Source organism: Macaca thibetana, chromosome 8 (genome assembly GCF_024542745.1).
Source record: "Macaca thibetana thibetana isolate TM-01 chromosome 8, ASM2454274v1, whole genome shotgun sequence".
Classification (NCBI taxonomy): domain Eukaryota; kingdom Metazoa; phylum Chordata; class Mammalia; order Primates; family Cercopithecidae; genus Macaca; species Macaca thibetana.
Window position 1 is genome coordinate 100478709 of NC_065585.1, and position 19027 is coordinate 100497735.

A 19027-nucleotide genomic window follows, 5' to 3' on the forward strand; every position below is an offset into this window, starting at 1 on the left:
GTGGCTTTTTTTTTTTTTTTTTTTTTTGAGAAAGGGTCTCATTCTGTCACCCAGTCTGGAGTGCAGTGACGTGATCAAGGCTGTCTGCAGCCTTGAACTCCTGGGCTTGGGTGATCCTCCCACCTCAGCCTCTCAAGTAGGTGGAACTACAAGTGCATGCCACCATGCCCAGCTAACTGTTTTGTGTATTTTTTGTAGAGACAGGGTTTCACCATGTTGCCCAGGCTGGTCTTGAACTCCTGAGCTCAAGGGATCTGCCCGCCTTGGCCTCCCAAAGTGCTGGGATTATAGGCATGAGCCACCACGCCTGGTCTTTCTTCAGTTCTAACTCCTCTTTGACCAACACTGATATCTGGTCAGAGGCTCAATTAATTAGAAACCCACTGACATGGCCGGGCGCCGTGGCTCACACCTGTAATCCCAGCACTTTGGGAGGCCGAGGTGGGCAGATCACAAGGTCAGGAGATGGAGACCATCCTGGCTAACACAGTGAAACCCCGTCTCTACTAAAAATACAAAAAATGAGCTGGGCGTGGTGGTGGGCACCTGTAGTCCCAACTACTCGGGAGGTTGAGGCAGGAGAATGGCGTGAACCCGGGAGGTGATCCACCATGCTTTGCAATAAGAATATTTAAATAAATGTGAAAATATCCAGGTGGTATGCATTCCTCTCATTCTCTGACATCTAGTCTCTAGTCCTGGATGATCACTGAACTCAGAAAAGGCACTGGAAGCCCTGGAGTCAGAAAAACAAAAACAAAAACAAACTTCTGTTCTCTCCAAGCTGCACTCATTAAGAGAGAAATGAGGATTCATATTGCAGAAAGTTTTCTAACAAGGTTAAGCCTTGATTAACTGGAGAACTCCATGAGTCAGAACAAACTTGTTGGGACCTAGCGTGAGCTTTATCTGTAGTTGGAGCTCAGTGAATTCCCCTAAGATTATGGTTGAAATTGCACCACAGAAAGATCTCAGCCACTCACAGGTGCTTGTCGTCCCAGGGTCCTGTCTGCCCCAGCATTTCCTTTCTGCTTTTCTTCCCCTTTCTTGCATGAAGAGACATCTAGGCTGATAGGAAATGTGATGACTCATCTGACATCAGATCGAATCCTTTTTATTTGCCCTTCATGTCTGCCTCAGTCTCTGATCCTGGGAATAACCATGTGAAGTCCTGGGGATGTTTTGATTTCTCAGAAGACACACACAGATTGCAGTGGGCTTCTGATGATGTCAAGGTTGGATGCATGTGGCTGACTGATAGTTCTTTGTTTTCCACAATCCTTTGCCTAGAAAAAAGGAATCCAAGTGTGTTTTGACCATGCCGACCAGCAAGGGGCAGGGATTCTTTCACAGGGGCTTGTATCTCTGGCTGTGTGTGTTCACACCTTTCTTTAAAGGTAGGTTTCATTTCTGCTTTATCTTCTATTTCCTTTTTAGCTACATGTATTTACTCTCTTTTCTAGTTGTGCTTGAGAAGATACATTAATAAAAGATTCTGTGGTCTGCATAGGAACCACCACTGTTACAACTGCTAATTAATCTATTTGGTTTTTATGCGTTAGGTGTAACAAAAGATGAAATCTGAGGGGTACGGTGGGGAGGAGAGGACCATGAAACATAGTGCAAACCATATTTTATTTTATTTTTCCCAATGAAAATATAAGAAAAATGATACAGTTTTCTATTGATCTCTGCTGTGACTGTATTGAACTTATTTATTGGCAGTTATGTTTAATGTTTTTTCAAAGTGGTAATATATTTGTTAGCTGATATTATTACTCAGTCAATGAACTCTTCCATTTTGTAGGTAATTGTGTTCATTTGGGGAAACACATCACATGATTATGCTGAAACGTATCCCATGAGTAAGATCATTCATTTTAAAAGTTACAACTTAGAAATGAACCACTGCTGTTGTGCTGAATAAAATCACATTTTTATGCTGTTAGATTTGCAGGGGACTTGCTTTTCAAGGCTGATGGAGGGTTTATCTGCTATAAAAAGTCTTCAAGAGGAAGAAAATGGGTAATGAGGATTATTTGTTGTCTGCCATGGAGAAATATGTTTATCATGATTAATTACGATGTCAAGAATGATGTTTTACCTTAAATTTGTCCTTCCTGCTAAAACCCTAGCATTTCAGTGTTTCCAAAGGCATTCATCAGGCAACTCTTTCCATTTAGTAATTTAACAGAGATCTTTCCATTCGTGTTGCCTGATGAACTTTTCAATCCCTTTCCATTTTTTTTCCTTCAATGTATAAATCCCTTTGGGAAATTTGTGGCGTCCTACGTTAGGTATCAAATTTAAATTCTGTGAGGGAAAATGTAGAGGAGGTAGTAATGAAATCAATTATGTCAAATGAGGACAAGTAACCCCACTTTTAAGGTTTTCTTGGAAAAATACAAAGAGATATGCATAAAGTTATTGTCTAAAATTTAGTGAATGAAAGTGCTATTATTTAAAAACCAATTTCAACTTTTAAAAACGTTTCAAGTGGCCGGGCGCAGTGGCTCACGCCTGTAATCCCAGCACTTTGGGAGGCCGAGGCAGGCGGATCACGAGGTCAGGAGATTGAGACCATCCTGGCTAACACGGTGAAACCTCGTCTCTACTAAAAATATAAAAAATTAGCTGGGCTTGGTGGTGGGCGCCTGTAGTCCCAGCTACTTGGGAGGCTGAGACAGGAGAGTGGCGTGAACCTGGGAGGTGGAGCTTGCAGTGAGCCGAGATTGTGCCACTGCACTCCAGCCTGGGCAACAGAGTGAGACTCCATCTCAAAAAAAAAAAAAAAAAAAAAAGTTTCAAGTAAATTTGCCTTAAAAGCCTTGCATTCTCAGAAATCTCCACAATAACTGAATTTCAAAGTTGATTTTTGTTTTATTTTAAGTTCTGTGGTATATGGGCAGGATGTGCAGGTTTGTTACACAGGTAAACGTGTGCCATGGTGGTTTGCTGCACAGATCAACCCATCACCTAGGTATTAAGCCCAGCATGCATTAGGTATTTTTCCTAATGCTCTTCCTCCCTGGACCCCCTCAAGAGGCTCTAGTGTGTGGTGTTCCCCTCCCTGTGTCCATGTGTTCTCATTGTTCAGCTCCCCCTTTAAGTGAGAACATGCAGTGCTTGGTTTTTCATTCCTGTGTTAGTTTGCTGAGGATAACGGCTTCAAGTTCCATCCATGTCCCTGCAAAGGACATGATCTTGTTCATTTTTATGGTTGCATAGTATTCCATGGTGCATATATACCACATTTTCTTTCGGTTTTTTTTTTGAAACAGAGTATCGCTCTGTCGCCCAGGCTAGAGTGTAGTGGCGTGATCTTGTCTCATTTCAAGCTCACTTCAAGCCTCCCGGGTTCACACCATTCTCCTGCTTCAACCTCCCAAGTAGCTGGGCCTACAGGCACCCACCACCACACCCGGCTAAGTTTTTGTGTTTTTAGTAGACACGGGGTTTCACCGTGTTAGCCAGGATGGTCTTGATCTCCTGACCTCGTGATCTGCCTGCTTCGGCCTCCCAAAGTGCTGTGATTACAAGCGTGAGCCACTGCGCCCAGCCTATACCACATTTTCTTTATCCAGTCTATCATTGATGGGCATTTGGGTTGATTCCATGTCTTTGCTATTGTGAATAGTGCTGCAGTGAACATACACATGCATGTATGTTTATAATAGAATGATTTATATTCCTTTGGTATATACCCAGTAATGGGATTGCTGGGTCAAATGGTATTTCAGGTTCTAGGTCTTTGAGGAATCACCACATCATCTCCCACAATGGTTGAACTAATTTGCACTCTCACCAACAGCGTAAAAGCGTTCCTATTTCTCCATAGTCTCTCCAGCATCAACAGATTTCTTGACTTTTTAATTATTGCCATTCTGACTGGCGTGAGATGTTATTCATTGTGGTTTTGATTTGTGTTTCTCTAATGATTGGTGTTCAGCTTTTTTTCATGTTTCTTGGCCACATAAATGTCTTCTTTTGAGAAGTGTCTGTTCATGTCTTCAAAGTTGATTTTTTAAAAGAACATGACTTGCAAAGACCATCATGAAATTACTAGTTATTTCAGTTTCCTTGGTGAAGATTCCCCAGCTAAGCGCCTTGCTGGTGTAGATACAGATGTTAGTTGATTCAGTATTTTAGACAAGAAAGGACAGGATTTTCCTGAATTACTGGAAAGGGTCTAATGCCATCAGTAAGACGGCGAGTTACTTCAGTGGCATAAGCGAAGATTCCAAGCCTTGTGTCTACTCCTTTATATCTGCAGTGCCTTAGACTTTAAGAAATGCTCTGACCAACATAATTTTCTTTGATATTGCTCTAGTCCTGAAATTCAGGCATTACTCTTTTTATCTCCACTGTAAAGGTGAACAGCTGAGGCATAGAGGGTGGGGTGAGATGGGCACTGGTGGAGCATGCACAGGTGGGGACACCACCAGGATGCAGTCATGGGCTGGGACATCCACTCCCCACAGGGCCCGGGAAGAATTGCCTAGAATCTCTGCAGTGGCCAGTGGCCTGGCTGGCTTTAACTCTCCCCTCTGTTTGGCCTCACAGGCGGTGCGGGCTGTGCAACTGAGGAGAGGCTTTTCCACAAACTGTTTTCTCATTACAACCAGTTCATCAGGCCCGTGGAAAACGTTTCTGACCCCGTCACGGTGCACTTTGAAGTGGCCATCACCCAGCTGGCCAACGTGGTGAGTGCCATCTGATCAGAGCTTTCCCCAGCATTGTTACGCTTTTGCAGGCGGTAAATGAAGGAATTTTAGAAACACAGATAAATGCAGATCTACAGAGATCTGGCCCTTCAAAGCCATCCATTTGGGAGGCAGGCACTTTTCCCACCAATGCTGTACCTGTCTGTGTGAGGCAGTGTTTTTCCTTGAAGTGCTTTCAGAACCAGTTTATGAATCAAAAAGTTGCAGGGGGAGTGAAAGGCAGCTAACTTCATGGGGCACCCATTGTGCACCAGACGCCTGTTAACACTGCGTGGCCAACATCTTCATCTCACTGCTGAGGAAATGGAAGTTCAGTTAAGTGACTTTCCCAGGGTCACTTAACTATAACTATAAAATGGCAAAATTGAGATTTAAATCCAAAGCTCGTGCCCTTTTCACTCCACAGTTAAAAAATTGCTTTAAGGCTGGGCGTGGTGGCTCACCCCTGTAATCCCAGCACTTTGGGAGGCTGAAGCAGGCGTATCCCTTGAACTGAAGAGTTCGAGACCAGCCTGAGCAACATAGCAAGCTCCTGTCTCTACAAAAATGCAAAAATTAGCCAGGTGTGGTGGCACATGCCTATAGTCCCTGCTACTAGGAAGGCTGAGGTGGGAGGATTGCTTGAGCCCAGGAGGTCAAGGCTGCAGTGAGCCAAGATTGCACCACTGCACTCCAGCCTGGGCAACAGAGCAGGAGAAAAAAAAATTGCTTTAAGTCTTCTATGTTATGAGAACGAAAAAAATGCAATTTTCATTTAGCCTTGGGGAAAAAAAAAAGGATGGGAATTTGAGGATCTTAATTTAATTCCTTGCTACCGTGTTCAAGGGCAAGTAGGACTGGAGCTCGCTCTTTTGGATCATCTTTGCTCCCCCATTGCAGGGAGAGGGAGTGGCGAGGCCCGTACTCTTGAGTCAGCAAGGTCTGGGCTCCAGGGCTCAGACCAAATTCCAGGAAGATGCAGGCTTAAGAAGCAAGGGAGGTCTGAAGTGTCTCCAGAGAGGGGCTCTGGAGCGTTCTTGAGACTACAGCACGCGGAGGGGAGCCCTGCCCATCAAGTCAGCCCCAGCCATGGATAGTGAAGGGGCCTCCTTCCTCCCAGACTTTGCTCTGTGGGTGAGGTGGCGGTGACTCTTCTGGGTACACCTGGGGAAAGACCCTAATGACAGGCATGAGTCAGACCCCACCACATTCTCCAGTCCATACTTCCCAGTGGATGAAACCAACCCTGGCCCAGTCCTCTATCTGTGACCCAGGCTGGAAGTGTGCATGCACTGGCTGAAAAAAATAAAGCCAGATGTTTCCCCTTACCTGGATGCGCCCTCCCATCCTTTAGTGAGTATTTATTTGGTGCCTGTTCTAATCCCTTTCCCAACTCCAGTAGCTTTGTCCTGGTTCCTGGTCTCCTGCTGGGCTGGAAGCAGTTCTTGCTGTGTACTAGGTTGTTGTGAACTGAGAGCTGAACTGAGTTTCCTCTGAAGTCTGTGAGGGCCACCTCACTGCATGGCATCACTCCATAACCCTGCTGGACACGCCCTTGCAGGAGGTTATTCTGAAGATGGGGGTGAAATGGCTGGTAAATGCAGATTTTGGCATTTACATTTGGTTGCAAGTATCAGATATTAAAAGAAAACCCACAGCCTTTACAAAACAAAAAGTTTATTCCTTTCTTACGCAACAGAAATCTAAAGATTAACAGTCCAGGAGATTAATATCAGTCAGTTTCACGGTGTTAGTGGTTGCACATATATGTTCAGTTGTCCAGGTTATGCACCGCACAGCTCCAAGGAATGTCATTCCAACAGACCGTGATTCTAAACGTATAAACCAGATGAGGCAGCAGTGACCAAGGTTCCTTCCTTCTTTCTATTTCACTACCCTTTGTGCGTTCCTTCTTCCCTCAGTGTTGCTTCATGGTTCAAGATAACTGATGTATTCCCATCCTTACATTCACATTCTTTGCAAGAAACAGAAGGAAGAGAGGAAAAGGGCAAAGTGTACATCCTAGACTTCTGTGACTTCCGTAAGAGTTGTTGCTTTCCATCTCATTGACTACCTCCAGCTGCAAAGCAGACTTGGAACTGCAGGTTTTTAAAATTGAATTTTTATTTCTTGAGATCATTATAGATTGACATGCAGTTGTAAGAAATAACAAAGGATCCCTTGTAGACTCTGCCCATTTCCCCCACTAATCTGCCCTCCATTCTGAAATCTTCTCCTTTCAACAATGTCATACGTAACTGGAATCATAGAGTAGGTAAACTTGTGGGACTGGGTTTTTCCCTCAGCATCATCTTTAGAGATTCCTCTGAGTCGCTGAGTATATCAGTAGTTCATTCCTTCTTGTTGCTGAGTAGTACTCCAGGTTGCTTTTTTTGTTTGCTTGTTTTGTTTGTTTTTGAGACAGTCTCACTCTCACCCAGGCTGGAATGCAGTGGCGTGATCTCGGCTCACTGCAACCTACGCCTCCTGGACTCAAGTGATTCTCCTGCCTCAGACTCCCAAGTAGCTGGGATTGCAGGCATGCACCACTACGCCCGGCTAATTTTTGTGTATTTAGTAGAGATGGGGTTTCACCATGTTGGCCAGGCTGGTCTCGAACTCCTAACCTCAAGTGATCTGCCCACCATGGCCTCCCAAAGTGGGGATTACAGGTGTGAGCCACCACACTTGGACTACGATGTTTTATTTAACCATTAACTTGTTAAAGGACATTTGAGCTGATTCCAGTTTTTGGTCTATTGCAAATAAAGCTACTGTGAACATTTGTGTACAGGTTTTGGTGTAAATATAAACCTCCATGTCTCTGGGATAAATGCCCAGGAGTGCAATAGCTGTGTGTTGTCAGGTGAACTTGGGGTGGCGGAGAGAAGTGGCACAGCCAGGAAACTTTGTTGCCCCTCCCTTCTGGAGGGCCTCGGGGCCCTCTGTCTGATCCCCAGCTTGGCTCTGGAGCACCAGGGCTCTACCTGGAAGTGTGTTTGTGTCATGCAAAATGACCTTGGCCGGAAAGTTTTCTGGTTTCTTTCAGTGCAGGAGCAAGACCAAGTGCCCCTCGGAGGGATCCAGTGTTTGTGCTGGCCTGGTATATCTGAAATGACAAAGATAAAGCTTTGGTGTAATGCAGCCCACTTGGCCTTTCTGATCCGAGTCTCCGAGTCTGCTGCTGCTCCAGAAATGAGTCCATTTGAAATCATAACTCAAAGCCTTTGATGCAGCTGCCATGTCAATGAATTGATTTTTCCAAGAAGGAGGTACAGGTTGATGGTGCCAGGAATGGAGTTGATGCTGTGGGTCTTTGGATTCCTCCAGCAGGGACGTGTGATAGCAGTACCATGCCCATTGGTGGAATCTGGAATTGGATGGAGAGAGTATGACTTGCCAGACAGGTCCTGCTCCATAGGGTCAGATAACATCTCGCAAGGTGTCCACACCCCCATGGGCCATGTCCATAACACTTGGAGCTTCTCTGAGCCTGTGGAAGTGAGGCTGTGGAGTTGGCTATTGCCAGATGATCTCAGCTTTCTGAACACAGTGTGCTCATTCAGAGACAAAGCAGGCTTTGGAGGGCAGTTAGGACTTATACCCTCACCCCCGAGGCCTTCCTGGAACCGAGACTGCAGAGCTAGTCCATTCCTGACCAGCAGTGAGTGGATTTATGGACACAGCCCCTGCTGGACTCTGCAGATTGCAAGGGGACGCTCATCACCAGAAGGCACTGACCGCAGGCTTGTGTAATTGTAAAGCCATGAATTGGTTGACCAATAGATAAGTACAGATAATTTCTTTGCTTCCTGGAACTCACAGGAACCCATGACTGCAACTCCTTTGCTGATCTTTCAAACCCCGGGGCTTACCCTGTCTTGTCACAGGCCCATTTGAAAGAGGAAGCCTGGCAGGGTTTCTGTTTAGAGTTTTCCAGGAGGGGCAGCAGTGGGGATGGAGTAGGGGAGAAGAGAACTGCAGGGCAGCCACTGGCCCAGGGCAAGCTGGTGTCTGAGCCTGACCACGGCTCCCTCGGCCACCACCACTGAGCTCATTTACTCTGGAGGGTGCCTGGGTGTCTTGGGAAGCAAGGCTGACTGAGGAAGACTTGTGAATCTACTGCTGGCCACTGGGGACATACCACAGCCACCAGGCTGCTGGGCCGTAAGGCTGCTCAAGGTGCCAGATGTGTCTTTGGTAGTTCTCCCACTGAGAGGTGGTAGCTTAGGAACTCATTACATTTGGAATGCCACCTGGAATGCTCTTCCTCCACACAGCCCTGTCTGTCTTCTGGTCATTTAAGTATCTGCTTAAACATTACCTCCTCAAAGAAGCCGCCTTTGCCCATCCCATCTAAAATAGATATGTGTGTTTGAGATTATGTGCACGTGTGTGCATGAGCGTGTGTGTGCATGAGTGTGTGTGCATGTACACCAGCGTGTGAGAGCATGTGTATGAGTGTGACTGTGCCTGAGTGTATGAGTGTGTCCATGTGCATGAGTGTGTGTGTGCATGAGTGTGCACCAGTGTATGAGTGTGAGTGTGCATGTATGAGTGTGTAAGTGTGTATGAGAGTATATGTGTGAGAGTACGAATGTGTATGAGAATTCATGAGTGGGTATGTGAAAGTGTGCATGAGTGCGTGTGTTCATGAGTGTATGTGAGAGTGTGTGCATGAGTGTGTGTGTGCATGAGTGTGTATGAGAGTACCATGAGTGTGTGTGCACATGTGAATATGTGTGCATGAGTGTGAGTGTGCATGAGTATGTGCGTGTATGAGTGTGCATGAGTGTGTGTGCATATGTGTGTGTTTGTGTCCACACATGGACCATTCCCTCCTCCTTTATCCTCATAGGACTTACCACTCTCTTACGTTATAGTATAGATCTATTAGTAATTTTATGTCTCCCCATCTAACAGCTAAGACACATGAAGGCAGGACATTTTCCCATCCTCTTACTGCTGTATTCCCAATATTTATAGAGCACGTAGTGGTTACTCAATAAATATTTGTGTAGTGAATGATCGAAGTGGTGGCTTGGCTGGGGATGAGTAGCAGCTGCCAGCTGGAAATTCCATGGTGGCAGAGGCTTTTTTTTTTTTTTTTATTTTTGAGATGGAGTCTCGCTCGGTTCCATGGGCTGGAGTGCAACGGCGTGATCTTGGCTCACTGCAACCTCCATCTCCAGGGTTCAAGCACTTCTCCTGCCTCAGCCTCCCAAGTAGCTGGGATTACAGGCACCTGCCACCACACTCGGCTAATTTTTTGTATTTTTTAGTAAAGACGGGGTTTCACCATGTTGGCCAGGGTGGTCTCAAACTCCTGACCTCAGGTGATGCACCCGCCTCGGCCTCCCAGAATGCTGGGATTGCAGGTGTGAGCCACTGTGCCCGGCCGACTGAGGCTGACATTTTAAGGTAGAATCCCAGGGCAGGGGTCTCAGGACTCAGAGCCTGGAGAGCCCTGAGGCACAGTCGGGGATGGGAGGCGTTTAGGGAACAGGCAAAAACACTGCAGGATTGGAATCCCCACCACTATCTGCAGCATCTCCCTCCCTCCTTCCTGCTGTCGCTCTTCTTTTCTTTCCTTTCCTTCCTTTCATGGAACTAGAAAACTTGATGGGCTGCAGAGATCAGAAGCACTTCACAGAAGAGGTGAGACTTAAATCAGCTATGAAAGAGTTTAAAGCCGCATTTCCTCTCAAAATCCACAGGGCTGGAGCCAGATGTGAAAATGCTGCATTTCTGCTTGCATGCTGAATGCTTTCACACGTTGCCTTTAAGTCTTCTTTCACTGGCATGACTATGTCAGATTTGGTTCTTTTTAGTTGTAATTTTTGCTCTAAGACTCACCTCTATGGCAAGCACATTTGAGGCTAAAAATATTATTTCTTCTTCCCAGGATGAAGTAAACCAGATCATGGAAACCAATTTGTGGCTGCGTCACGTATGTGCCTATATCATCTGTTGGCTTAATGATGTCAAGTGGATAAAACCCACAAGCACTACCTTGTTCCATCTCCAACTGGTTTTAGAATATAAAATATTATCCTCTAGGTCATCTCCAAAGCCTAAAGTGCAGCTCTGGTAATAGCTGACTTGATGCACGCTTCACAGGTGCAGACACCTAGTGACAGAGGTCCTTCTGACATAGAGATTTCCGTCCTTCCTGGTTGCTGCTCTCAGATCTTCCACTTTTCTGTAACTTGAGCTCCCGGGTCTGATGCTTGCCTGCTCTTTGATCCCTGCTTGACCAGGCTTGGAGAAGTCAGTAGCTGAGCTTGGGAGCATGTACATGAGATTCCCAGCAGCTGGTTTTATCAGTCGTACCCCTTCTTCCTTAGGAAAGTCTTGGAGGGGTGCAGTGGCTCACACCTGTAATCCTAGCACCGTGAGAGCCTGAGGCAGGAGGATCACCTGAGGTCAGGAGTTCGAGAACAGCCTGGCCAACATGGTGAACCCTTGTCTCTAATAAAAATACAAAATTAGCCTGGCGTGGTGGTGGGCGCCCCAAACCCAGCTACTCGGGAGGCTGAAGCAGGAGAATTGCTTGAACCAAGAGGCGGAAGTTGCAGTGAGCTAAGATTGCGCCACTACGTTACCAGCATGGGCAACAGAGCAAGACTCTGTCTTGAAAAAAAACCAAAAAACAGAAAGGAAGTCTTAATCATTTATACAGATTTTGTTAAAAAAAAATCCAAAACTTATCATCGTGCCCTTGAACTTTTTGATATTAGAAATGGGTTGCCACTCCAGTGTGAGTGTTGTACCTCATGGAATATGGAAGTTAAACCTAAAACTTTGACCAGCTAACTAATAGTCAATACATAATTATCTAATGAAATATTTGCCTGAATCAGCTTAGCTATTTAGCTCCCTGTTCCCCATGGATAAAATTGTCCGGATTTTGATAGAAACCAATGCATTCTTCAAATAAGAATGTATTCTTTTTACTTTTTTTTTTTTTTGAGACGGAGTCTTGTTCTGTCACCCAGGCTGGAGTGCAGTGGTGCGATCTTGGCTCACTGCAAGCTCCGACTCCCAGGTTCACACCATTCCCCTGCCTCAGCCTCCCGAGTAGCTAGGACTACAGGCGACTGCCACCATGCTCGGCTGCTTTTTTTTTTTTTTTTTGTATTTTTAGTAAAGATGGGGTTTCACCATGTTAGCCAGGATGGTCTCGATCTCCTGACCTCGTGATCTGCCCACCTCAGCCTCCCAAAGTGCTGGGATTACAGGTGTGAGCCACCGTGCCCAGCCGAATGTATTCTTTTTTGAAAAACAACTGTTGAACCATCATAAAGTTAACATTGGAAGAAAAATATTAAGAAACGATTTTTTTTTTCCAGATAGTCTCACTCTGTCACCCAGGCTGTAGTATGGTGACATGATCTCAGCTCACTGCAAACTCTGCCTCCCAGGTTTAAGTGATTCGCCTGCCTCAGCCTCCTGACTAGTTGGGACTACAGGCGGGTGCCACCACACCCAGCTAATTTTTGTATTTTTAGTAGAGACGGGGTTTCACTATGTTGGCCAGGTCTTGAACTCCTGACCTCAAGTGATCTGCCCGCCTTGGCCTCCCAAAGTGCTGGGATTACAGGCATGAGCCACCGTGCCTGGCCAGAAAGTTATTAAGAAATTTTAAAAGCCGATTTCTATTTATTTTAGATCTGGAATGATTATAAATTGCGCTGGGATCCAATGGAATATGATGGCATTGAGACTCTTCGAGTTCCCGCGGATAAGATTTGGAAGCCCGACATTGTTCTCTATAACAAGTATGGGTCTCTGACCACTGTAGCCTCTTTCCAAAGCTGCTGTTGGTGTATTCTGGCCTATAGCAAAGGGAGTGTTACTAATGGTGTCTGACTTGCTTTGCAGTGCTGTTGGTGACTTCCAAGTCCAAGGCAAGACAAAAGCTCTTCTTAAATACAATGGCATGATAACCTGGACTCCACCAGCTATTTTTAAGAGTTCCTGCCCTATGGATATCACCTTTTTCCCTTTTGATCATCAAAACTGTTCCCTAAAATTTGGTTCCTGGACGTATGACAAAGCTGAAATTGATCTTCTAATTATTGGATCAAAAGTGGATATGAATGATTTTTGGGAAAACAGTGAATGGGAAATTATTGATGCCTCTGGCTACAAACATGATATCAAATACAACTGTTGTGAAGAGATATACACAGATATAACCTATTCTTTCTACATTAGAAGATTGCCGATGTTTTACACAATTAATCTGATCATCCCCTGTCTCTTTATTTCATTTCTAACCGTGTTGGTCTTTTACCTTCCTTCAGACTGTGGTGAAAAAGTGACGCTTTGTATTTCAGTCCTGCTTTCTCTGACTGTGTTTTTGCTGGTCATCACAGAGACCATCCCGTCCACATCTCTGGTGGTCCCACTGGTGGGTGAGTACCTGCTGTTTACCATGATCTTTGTCACACTGTCCATCGTGGTGACTGTGTTTGTGTTGAACATACACTACCGCACCCCAGCCACACACACCATGCCCAGGTGGGTGAAGACAGTTTTCCTGAAGCTGCTGCCCCAAGTCCTGCTGATGAGGTGGCCTCTGGACAAGACAGGGGGCACAGGCTCTGATACAGTGCCCAGAGGCCTTGCCAGGAGGCCTGCCAAAGGCAAGTTTGCAAGCCTTGGGGAACCCAGACATCTTAAAGAATGCTTCCACTATCACAAATCAAATGAACTTGCCACCAGCAAGAGAAGATTGAATCATCAGCCGTTACAGTGGATCGTAGAAAATTGGGAGCACTCGCCTGAAGTTGAAGATGTGATTAACAGTGTTCAATTCATAGCGGAAAACATGAAGAGCCACAATGAAACCAAGGAGGTAAATGTGTGTTCCCTCCACCCAGCCAGCTTGCACCCTTCGCAGCCTATGGGCACTCTGGAGGCACAGTCAGACCTTCAGTGTGAGTGTTGTTCCTGAGACGGTCCTGCAGCCTTGCTCTGAGACCTGGCTTTGTTATTGTGTGGTTATGGGTGGACTGACAGGGTCACACCTGCCAGTGGAGTGGGGTCAGGTGCAACAGCCCTAGAGCAAATCTCCACCTCCAGAAATGTGAACTCAAGTAAAATTTGCTTAAAATAAACATTCAGGGCTGGGCACGTGGCTCACCCCTGTAATCCTAGCACTTTGGGAGGCCAAGGTGGGCAGATCATCTGAGGTCAGGAGTTTGAGACCAGCATGACCAACATGGGGAAACCCCGTCTCTGCTAAAAATATAAAAATTAACCAGGCATGGTGGCACAGGCCTGTAATCCCAGCTACTTGGGAGGTTGAGGCAGGAGAATCTCTTGAACCCAGGAGGTGGAGGTTACAGTGAGCCGAGATCACACCCCTGCACTCCAGCCTGGATGACAGAGCGAGACTCCATCTCAAAAATAAAAATAAACAAACAAACTCAGGGCAACCTCAGTTAATGAAACCAAGAACCTCAGCCTCAGCAACATAGCGAGACTCTGAACTACCAAAAAAAAAAAAAAAAATTAGCAGGCGTGTTGGTGCATACCTGTAGTCCCAGCCACTCAAGAGGCTGAGGTGGGAGGATTGCTTGAGCCCAGGAGTTTGAGGCTGCAGCCTGGGAGATAGACGACAGATCAGGGTCCTGTCTCAGAAAAAAAAAAAAAAAAAAAAAAAAAAAGCCCCTGCACAAGAAACAGCGGCAAATAAAAAGGTAGAAAGAGAAAAGCTGCCCCAGAGGGAAGGAGAAATGAGTTCAGAGTAGCGTGCAGCCTGGGGGTGCTGGGAGATGTGGGAGAGGGCAGGAGTGCTTTCGCTCCAGCAGCTCTGGCTCCACTTGTCCTACTTGAGAGGGATTTAGGTGCTGGTGAAATGAGCCCCAGGGATATTTTTAGCATTCACGTACTCTGCTCCTGCTGCCCAGAGTCTAACTATAGCAGCATGTGCCTCCCTCAGCCTCCAAAGACAGAGCTCAAGAGAATCATGCCAATTTCCCACAGCATGTGGGTGACTAGCGGAGGGCATCTGAAACTTGGGCCAGGTGTCTGGGTTTGACTTCAGACTGCAGCTGCTGGCAGCCATCACTCCTAGTGAAAGGATACTGTGAGACCGAAAGTCCACCCTGTTGGTGTAGGAGGAGGATGCTGTGAATGGCTGTCATGCGGACGTGTCACGGGACAAGAGAGCCCAGAAAAATTCACCTTCATACAATTTAAAAGAAGACCCTCTCTCTACAAAAAATACAAAAATTAGCAGGGCATGGTGGCGCATGGCTGTAATTGCAGCACTTTTGGAGGCCAAGGCTGGGGAATTGTTTAAGTAAGGCCAGGAGGAGTTTGAGACCAGCCTTGGCAACATATTGAGACCCCGTTTCTAAAAAACAAATTTTAAAAAATTTGCCAAGTCTGTTGTCCCAGCTACTTGTGAGGCTAAGGCTGGAGGATTGCTTGAGCCCAGGAGTTCCAGGTTTCAGTGAGCCGCAATCACACCACTGCACTTCAGCCTGGGTAACACAGCAAAATCCTGTCCCTAACATTTTTTTTTTTTTTTTTAATTTAAGAAACAGCTGCTGTTGACTTAATCACTACCAGTTAGGGCTCTCAAGACACAAGTACAGAGACAGTGGCAGAAGGCTGGAGGGTCAGGAACTGGGAGAAATACAACCAGCTCTCCATGGCCAGCATCCCTTTGAGGGCTGGAGGGCTGCCTATTCCTGATAAAGTTGTTCTCAATCATACGCCATGTCCTGCACCCCCAGCAGTACCTGCTGCCTCAAACTCATTCCCCAGATTTGCCATGGAGCCAGACTACCGAGCGTTGCAAAGCATGAGTCTAGCTCTCTGAGCAGCTGCTTCTCAGTAGTGTCTCTTGCAGTTGGGGAAAGTCCCTGGGGACCCATGGAGTCAGGGCTTTGCCGCAGACTCTGCTGTCTGAGGCTCTCACAGAGGCTGTGCATTCGCCCTCTGCGGACGAAACAAAATGTCTTATGTGCCCTATACAGGAAACATGGATTCACCAAATACCAATATTTGCTTTATTTTTATTTTTATTTATTTTTCGAAATGGAGTCTTACTCTGTCACCCATGCTGGAGTGCAATGGTGTGATCTTGGTTCGCTGCAACCTCCACCTCTTGGGTTCAAGCGATTCTCTTGCCTCAGACTCCCGAGTAGCTAGGACTACAGGCACATGCCACCACGCCTGGCTAATTTTTGTATTTTTAGTAGAGATGGGGTTTCACCATGTTGGCCAGGCTGGTGTCGAACTCCTGACCTCAGGTGATCTGCCTGCCTGGCTAATATTTGCTTTAAAATGTGCCAGAGAAACCTTCTTTGAAAAAGAAGCAGCTTATTGATGAAACAACGCATGTTTCTTATGATTTTGGTTTTTTAAAACAGCTCTTAATTTTTGTTTGCATTTCAGGTAGAAGATGACTGGAAATACGTGGCCATGGTGGTGGACAGAGTATTTCTTTGGGTATTTATAATTGTCTGTGTGTTTGGAACTGCAGGGCTATTTCTACAGCCACTACTTGGGAGCACAGGAAAATCTTAAAATGTATTTTCCTTTATGTTCAGAAATTTACAGACACCATATTTGTTCTGCATTCCCTGCCACAAGGAAAGGAACGCAAAGGCTTCCCACGCAAGTCCCCCATCTGCTAAAGCTGATGGCTAGATGGAAAAAGAGGACTTTCTTGCACCTCAGGAGGCGGAATATCCTCCAGTGTAGCACAGGGGGAGAAGTGAGAAGTGTTATGACATTAGTGCCCAGATTGGGCAGCACCCACGGCTACAGTATCAGGTCAGTTTTCTCATGTCTGTGTGTTTGGCTTCCCAGGACACAGATGACTTACAATACAGCCTAACTATGTAATTGACATCAAGCCACACTAAGAAGTTCTGCTTTACCTCCAGCGGTTGCTGTTTCTCAGTATTATGACATGTGACAGGTGAACTCTGGGAATTGGACCTTGCAACATTTGTGAACTGTTTACAATACTTGTGAACTATTGCATCCTTGATTTCTTGTGCATGTCTCTGTGATGTAGCTCACCCCCCTCAGCATTATTTGATATAGATTGTTTGTTTTTTTTTAAAAAAAAACAGTTTGGCCAGGTGTGGTGGCTCACGCCTGTAATCCCAGCACTTTGGAGGCTGAGGAAGGAGGATTGCTTGAGCCCAGGAATTCGAGACCAGCCTGGGCAACATAGGGAGACCCTGTGTTACAAAATTTAAAACATTAGCCACTGTGGTGTTTTGCACCTGTGGTCCTAGCTACTTGGGAGGCTGATGTGGGGAGGATTGCTTGAGCTTGGGAGGTTGAGGCTACAGTGAGCCATGATCACACCACTGCACTCCAGCCTGGGTGACAGAGTGAGACTCTGTCTCAAAAATAAATCAATAAATAAAAACTACCAGATAGTCAGAGTCTTTCTCAACAGGCTGTATTTGCTTAGCATTCATCTGGCAAGAAGCTTGAGGGGAAACCCAGCGCTGTGCTAGGCATTGCAAGGGTGACAGCAGTGGGTTCTTTCACACAAGTGCTTGTAGCTTCTTAGGAAAAGTAGTAGCTATGAAGACTGCAGGCCAGATGTCATCTGGGGAATGTCACTAGAGCAACCAGAATAGGAGAACATGACGAGACATGGCCAGGGAAACCTAAAGCAACCCTTTTGTTGTGGGTTGGAAAAAGTTGTCTTTCTAGTCTTTTTAATTTTTTTTTTTTTTTTTTTTTTTTTTGAGACACTGTCTTGCTGCGACACCCAGGCTGGAGTGTAATGGCTCAATCTCGGCTCACTGCAACCTCTGATTTCCCCGGTTCAAGTGATTCTCCTGCCTCAGCCCCGCCGAGTAGCTAGGACTATAGGTGTGTGCCACCACGCCCAGCTAATTTTTGTATTTTTAGTACAGACAGGATTTCACCATGTTGGCCAGGCTGGTCTCGAACTCATGACCTCAAGTGATCCACCCGCCTCAGCGTCCCAAAGTGCCAGGATTTACAGGCATGAGCCACCGCGCCCAGACGTCTAGTCTTTTTTCATCAACAGTTTTCATTTCTTCATTGTACTGATATTGAAAATAAAGTTATTTCTTTTCTTTTCTTTTTTTTTTGAGACAAAGTTTCACTCTTGTTGCCCAGGCTGGAGTGCAATGGCGCGATCTGGGCTCACTGCAACCTCTGCCTTGCGGGTTCAAGCGATTCTCCTGCCTCAGCCTCCTGAGTAACTGGGATTACAGGCATGTGCCATCATGCCCAGCTAATTTTATATTTTTAATAGAGATGGGGTTTCTCCATGTTGATCCGGCTGGTCTCAAACTCCTGATCTCAGGTGATCTGCCTGCCTCGGCCTCCCAAAATGCTGGGATTATAAGAGTGAGCCGCAGCGCCTGGCCTAAGTTATTTCTTTTTTAAAATTTTCATTTAGGTTTTTAGTTCTAAGTTGGGTCCAATGCCACATGCATATTTCTTCTATAAGGAATTATAATCTTGGAGCTTTTGGAGCAATTCCTTTTCTGAGAGGGAGAAGCTTGGGAATTCTGTTTTATCATACTCTGATTATCTTCTTATTTGTCGTAGAAATATTGTAACACTTTTAAACATGTATTTTAAGGCAGAAAACAATAAATCAAATCTAGCAAAGGAAATAATTTCATTTGTGCCTTTTCCCTTCTAGTCTTTGTCTGTATGCAAACACTTCAATTTTACCTTGCAATGCCGTTTCCTTAAAACATAATATCAGCAACGTTCTCCTTTACAGAGTCTTGAAGTATAATTTTTATGATGGCATAATTCACATTGTGTTGGTACATCATAATTTTTATGACTACCATGTGAATTCTTCTTTGTCTTTTTTCTGCTGGGGCTTGAGGTTCTCTGTAGGACATTAGGCAGAGGTCTTGAATTTGAATGACTCTATTTTATTTTTTATTCTTTCTTTATTTTTTTGAGACAGACTCTCACTCTGTCATCCAGGCTGGAGTGCAGTGGCACGGTGCCGGCTCATTGCAACCTCTTCCTCCCGGGTTCAAGCGATTTTCCTGCCTCAGCCTCCTGAGTAGCTGGGATTACAGGGGCCTGCACCATGCCTGACTAATTTTTATACTTTTAGTAGGGATGGAGTTTTGCCATGTTGGCCAGGCTGGTCTCGAACTCCTAACCTCAAGTGATCCACCCGCCTCAACCTCCCAAAGTGCTGGGACTACAGGCATGAGCCACCGCACCCAGCCTGAATGACTCTATTTTAGAGCATTTTTATTCCCTGTAATGTTGGTGACTGTAGTACCTACCTTTTATCTTCCTGTCTTTATAGAGGATTGGTTGTTACA

General features: G+C 45.7%; 1 protein-coding gene across 1 annotated transcript; it reads left to right on the forward strand.

The window, feature by feature from the left end:
- Positions 1–669: 669 nt before the first annotated feature.
- On the forward strand, positions 670–16790 carry CHRNA6 (cholinergic receptor nicotinic alpha 6 subunit). Its single transcript, XM_050800459.1, has 6 exons — positions 670–1397; positions 4564–4703; positions 10609–10653; positions 12375–12484; positions 12588–13566; positions 16122–16790. The coding sequence occupies exons 1-6, from the start codon at positions 1319–1321 to the stop codon at positions 16251–16253; spliced, it is 1485 nt and encodes a 494-aa protein (XP_050656416.1). The 5' UTR covers positions 670–1318; the 3' UTR covers positions 16254–16790.
- Positions 16791–19027: the final 2237 nt, after the last annotated feature.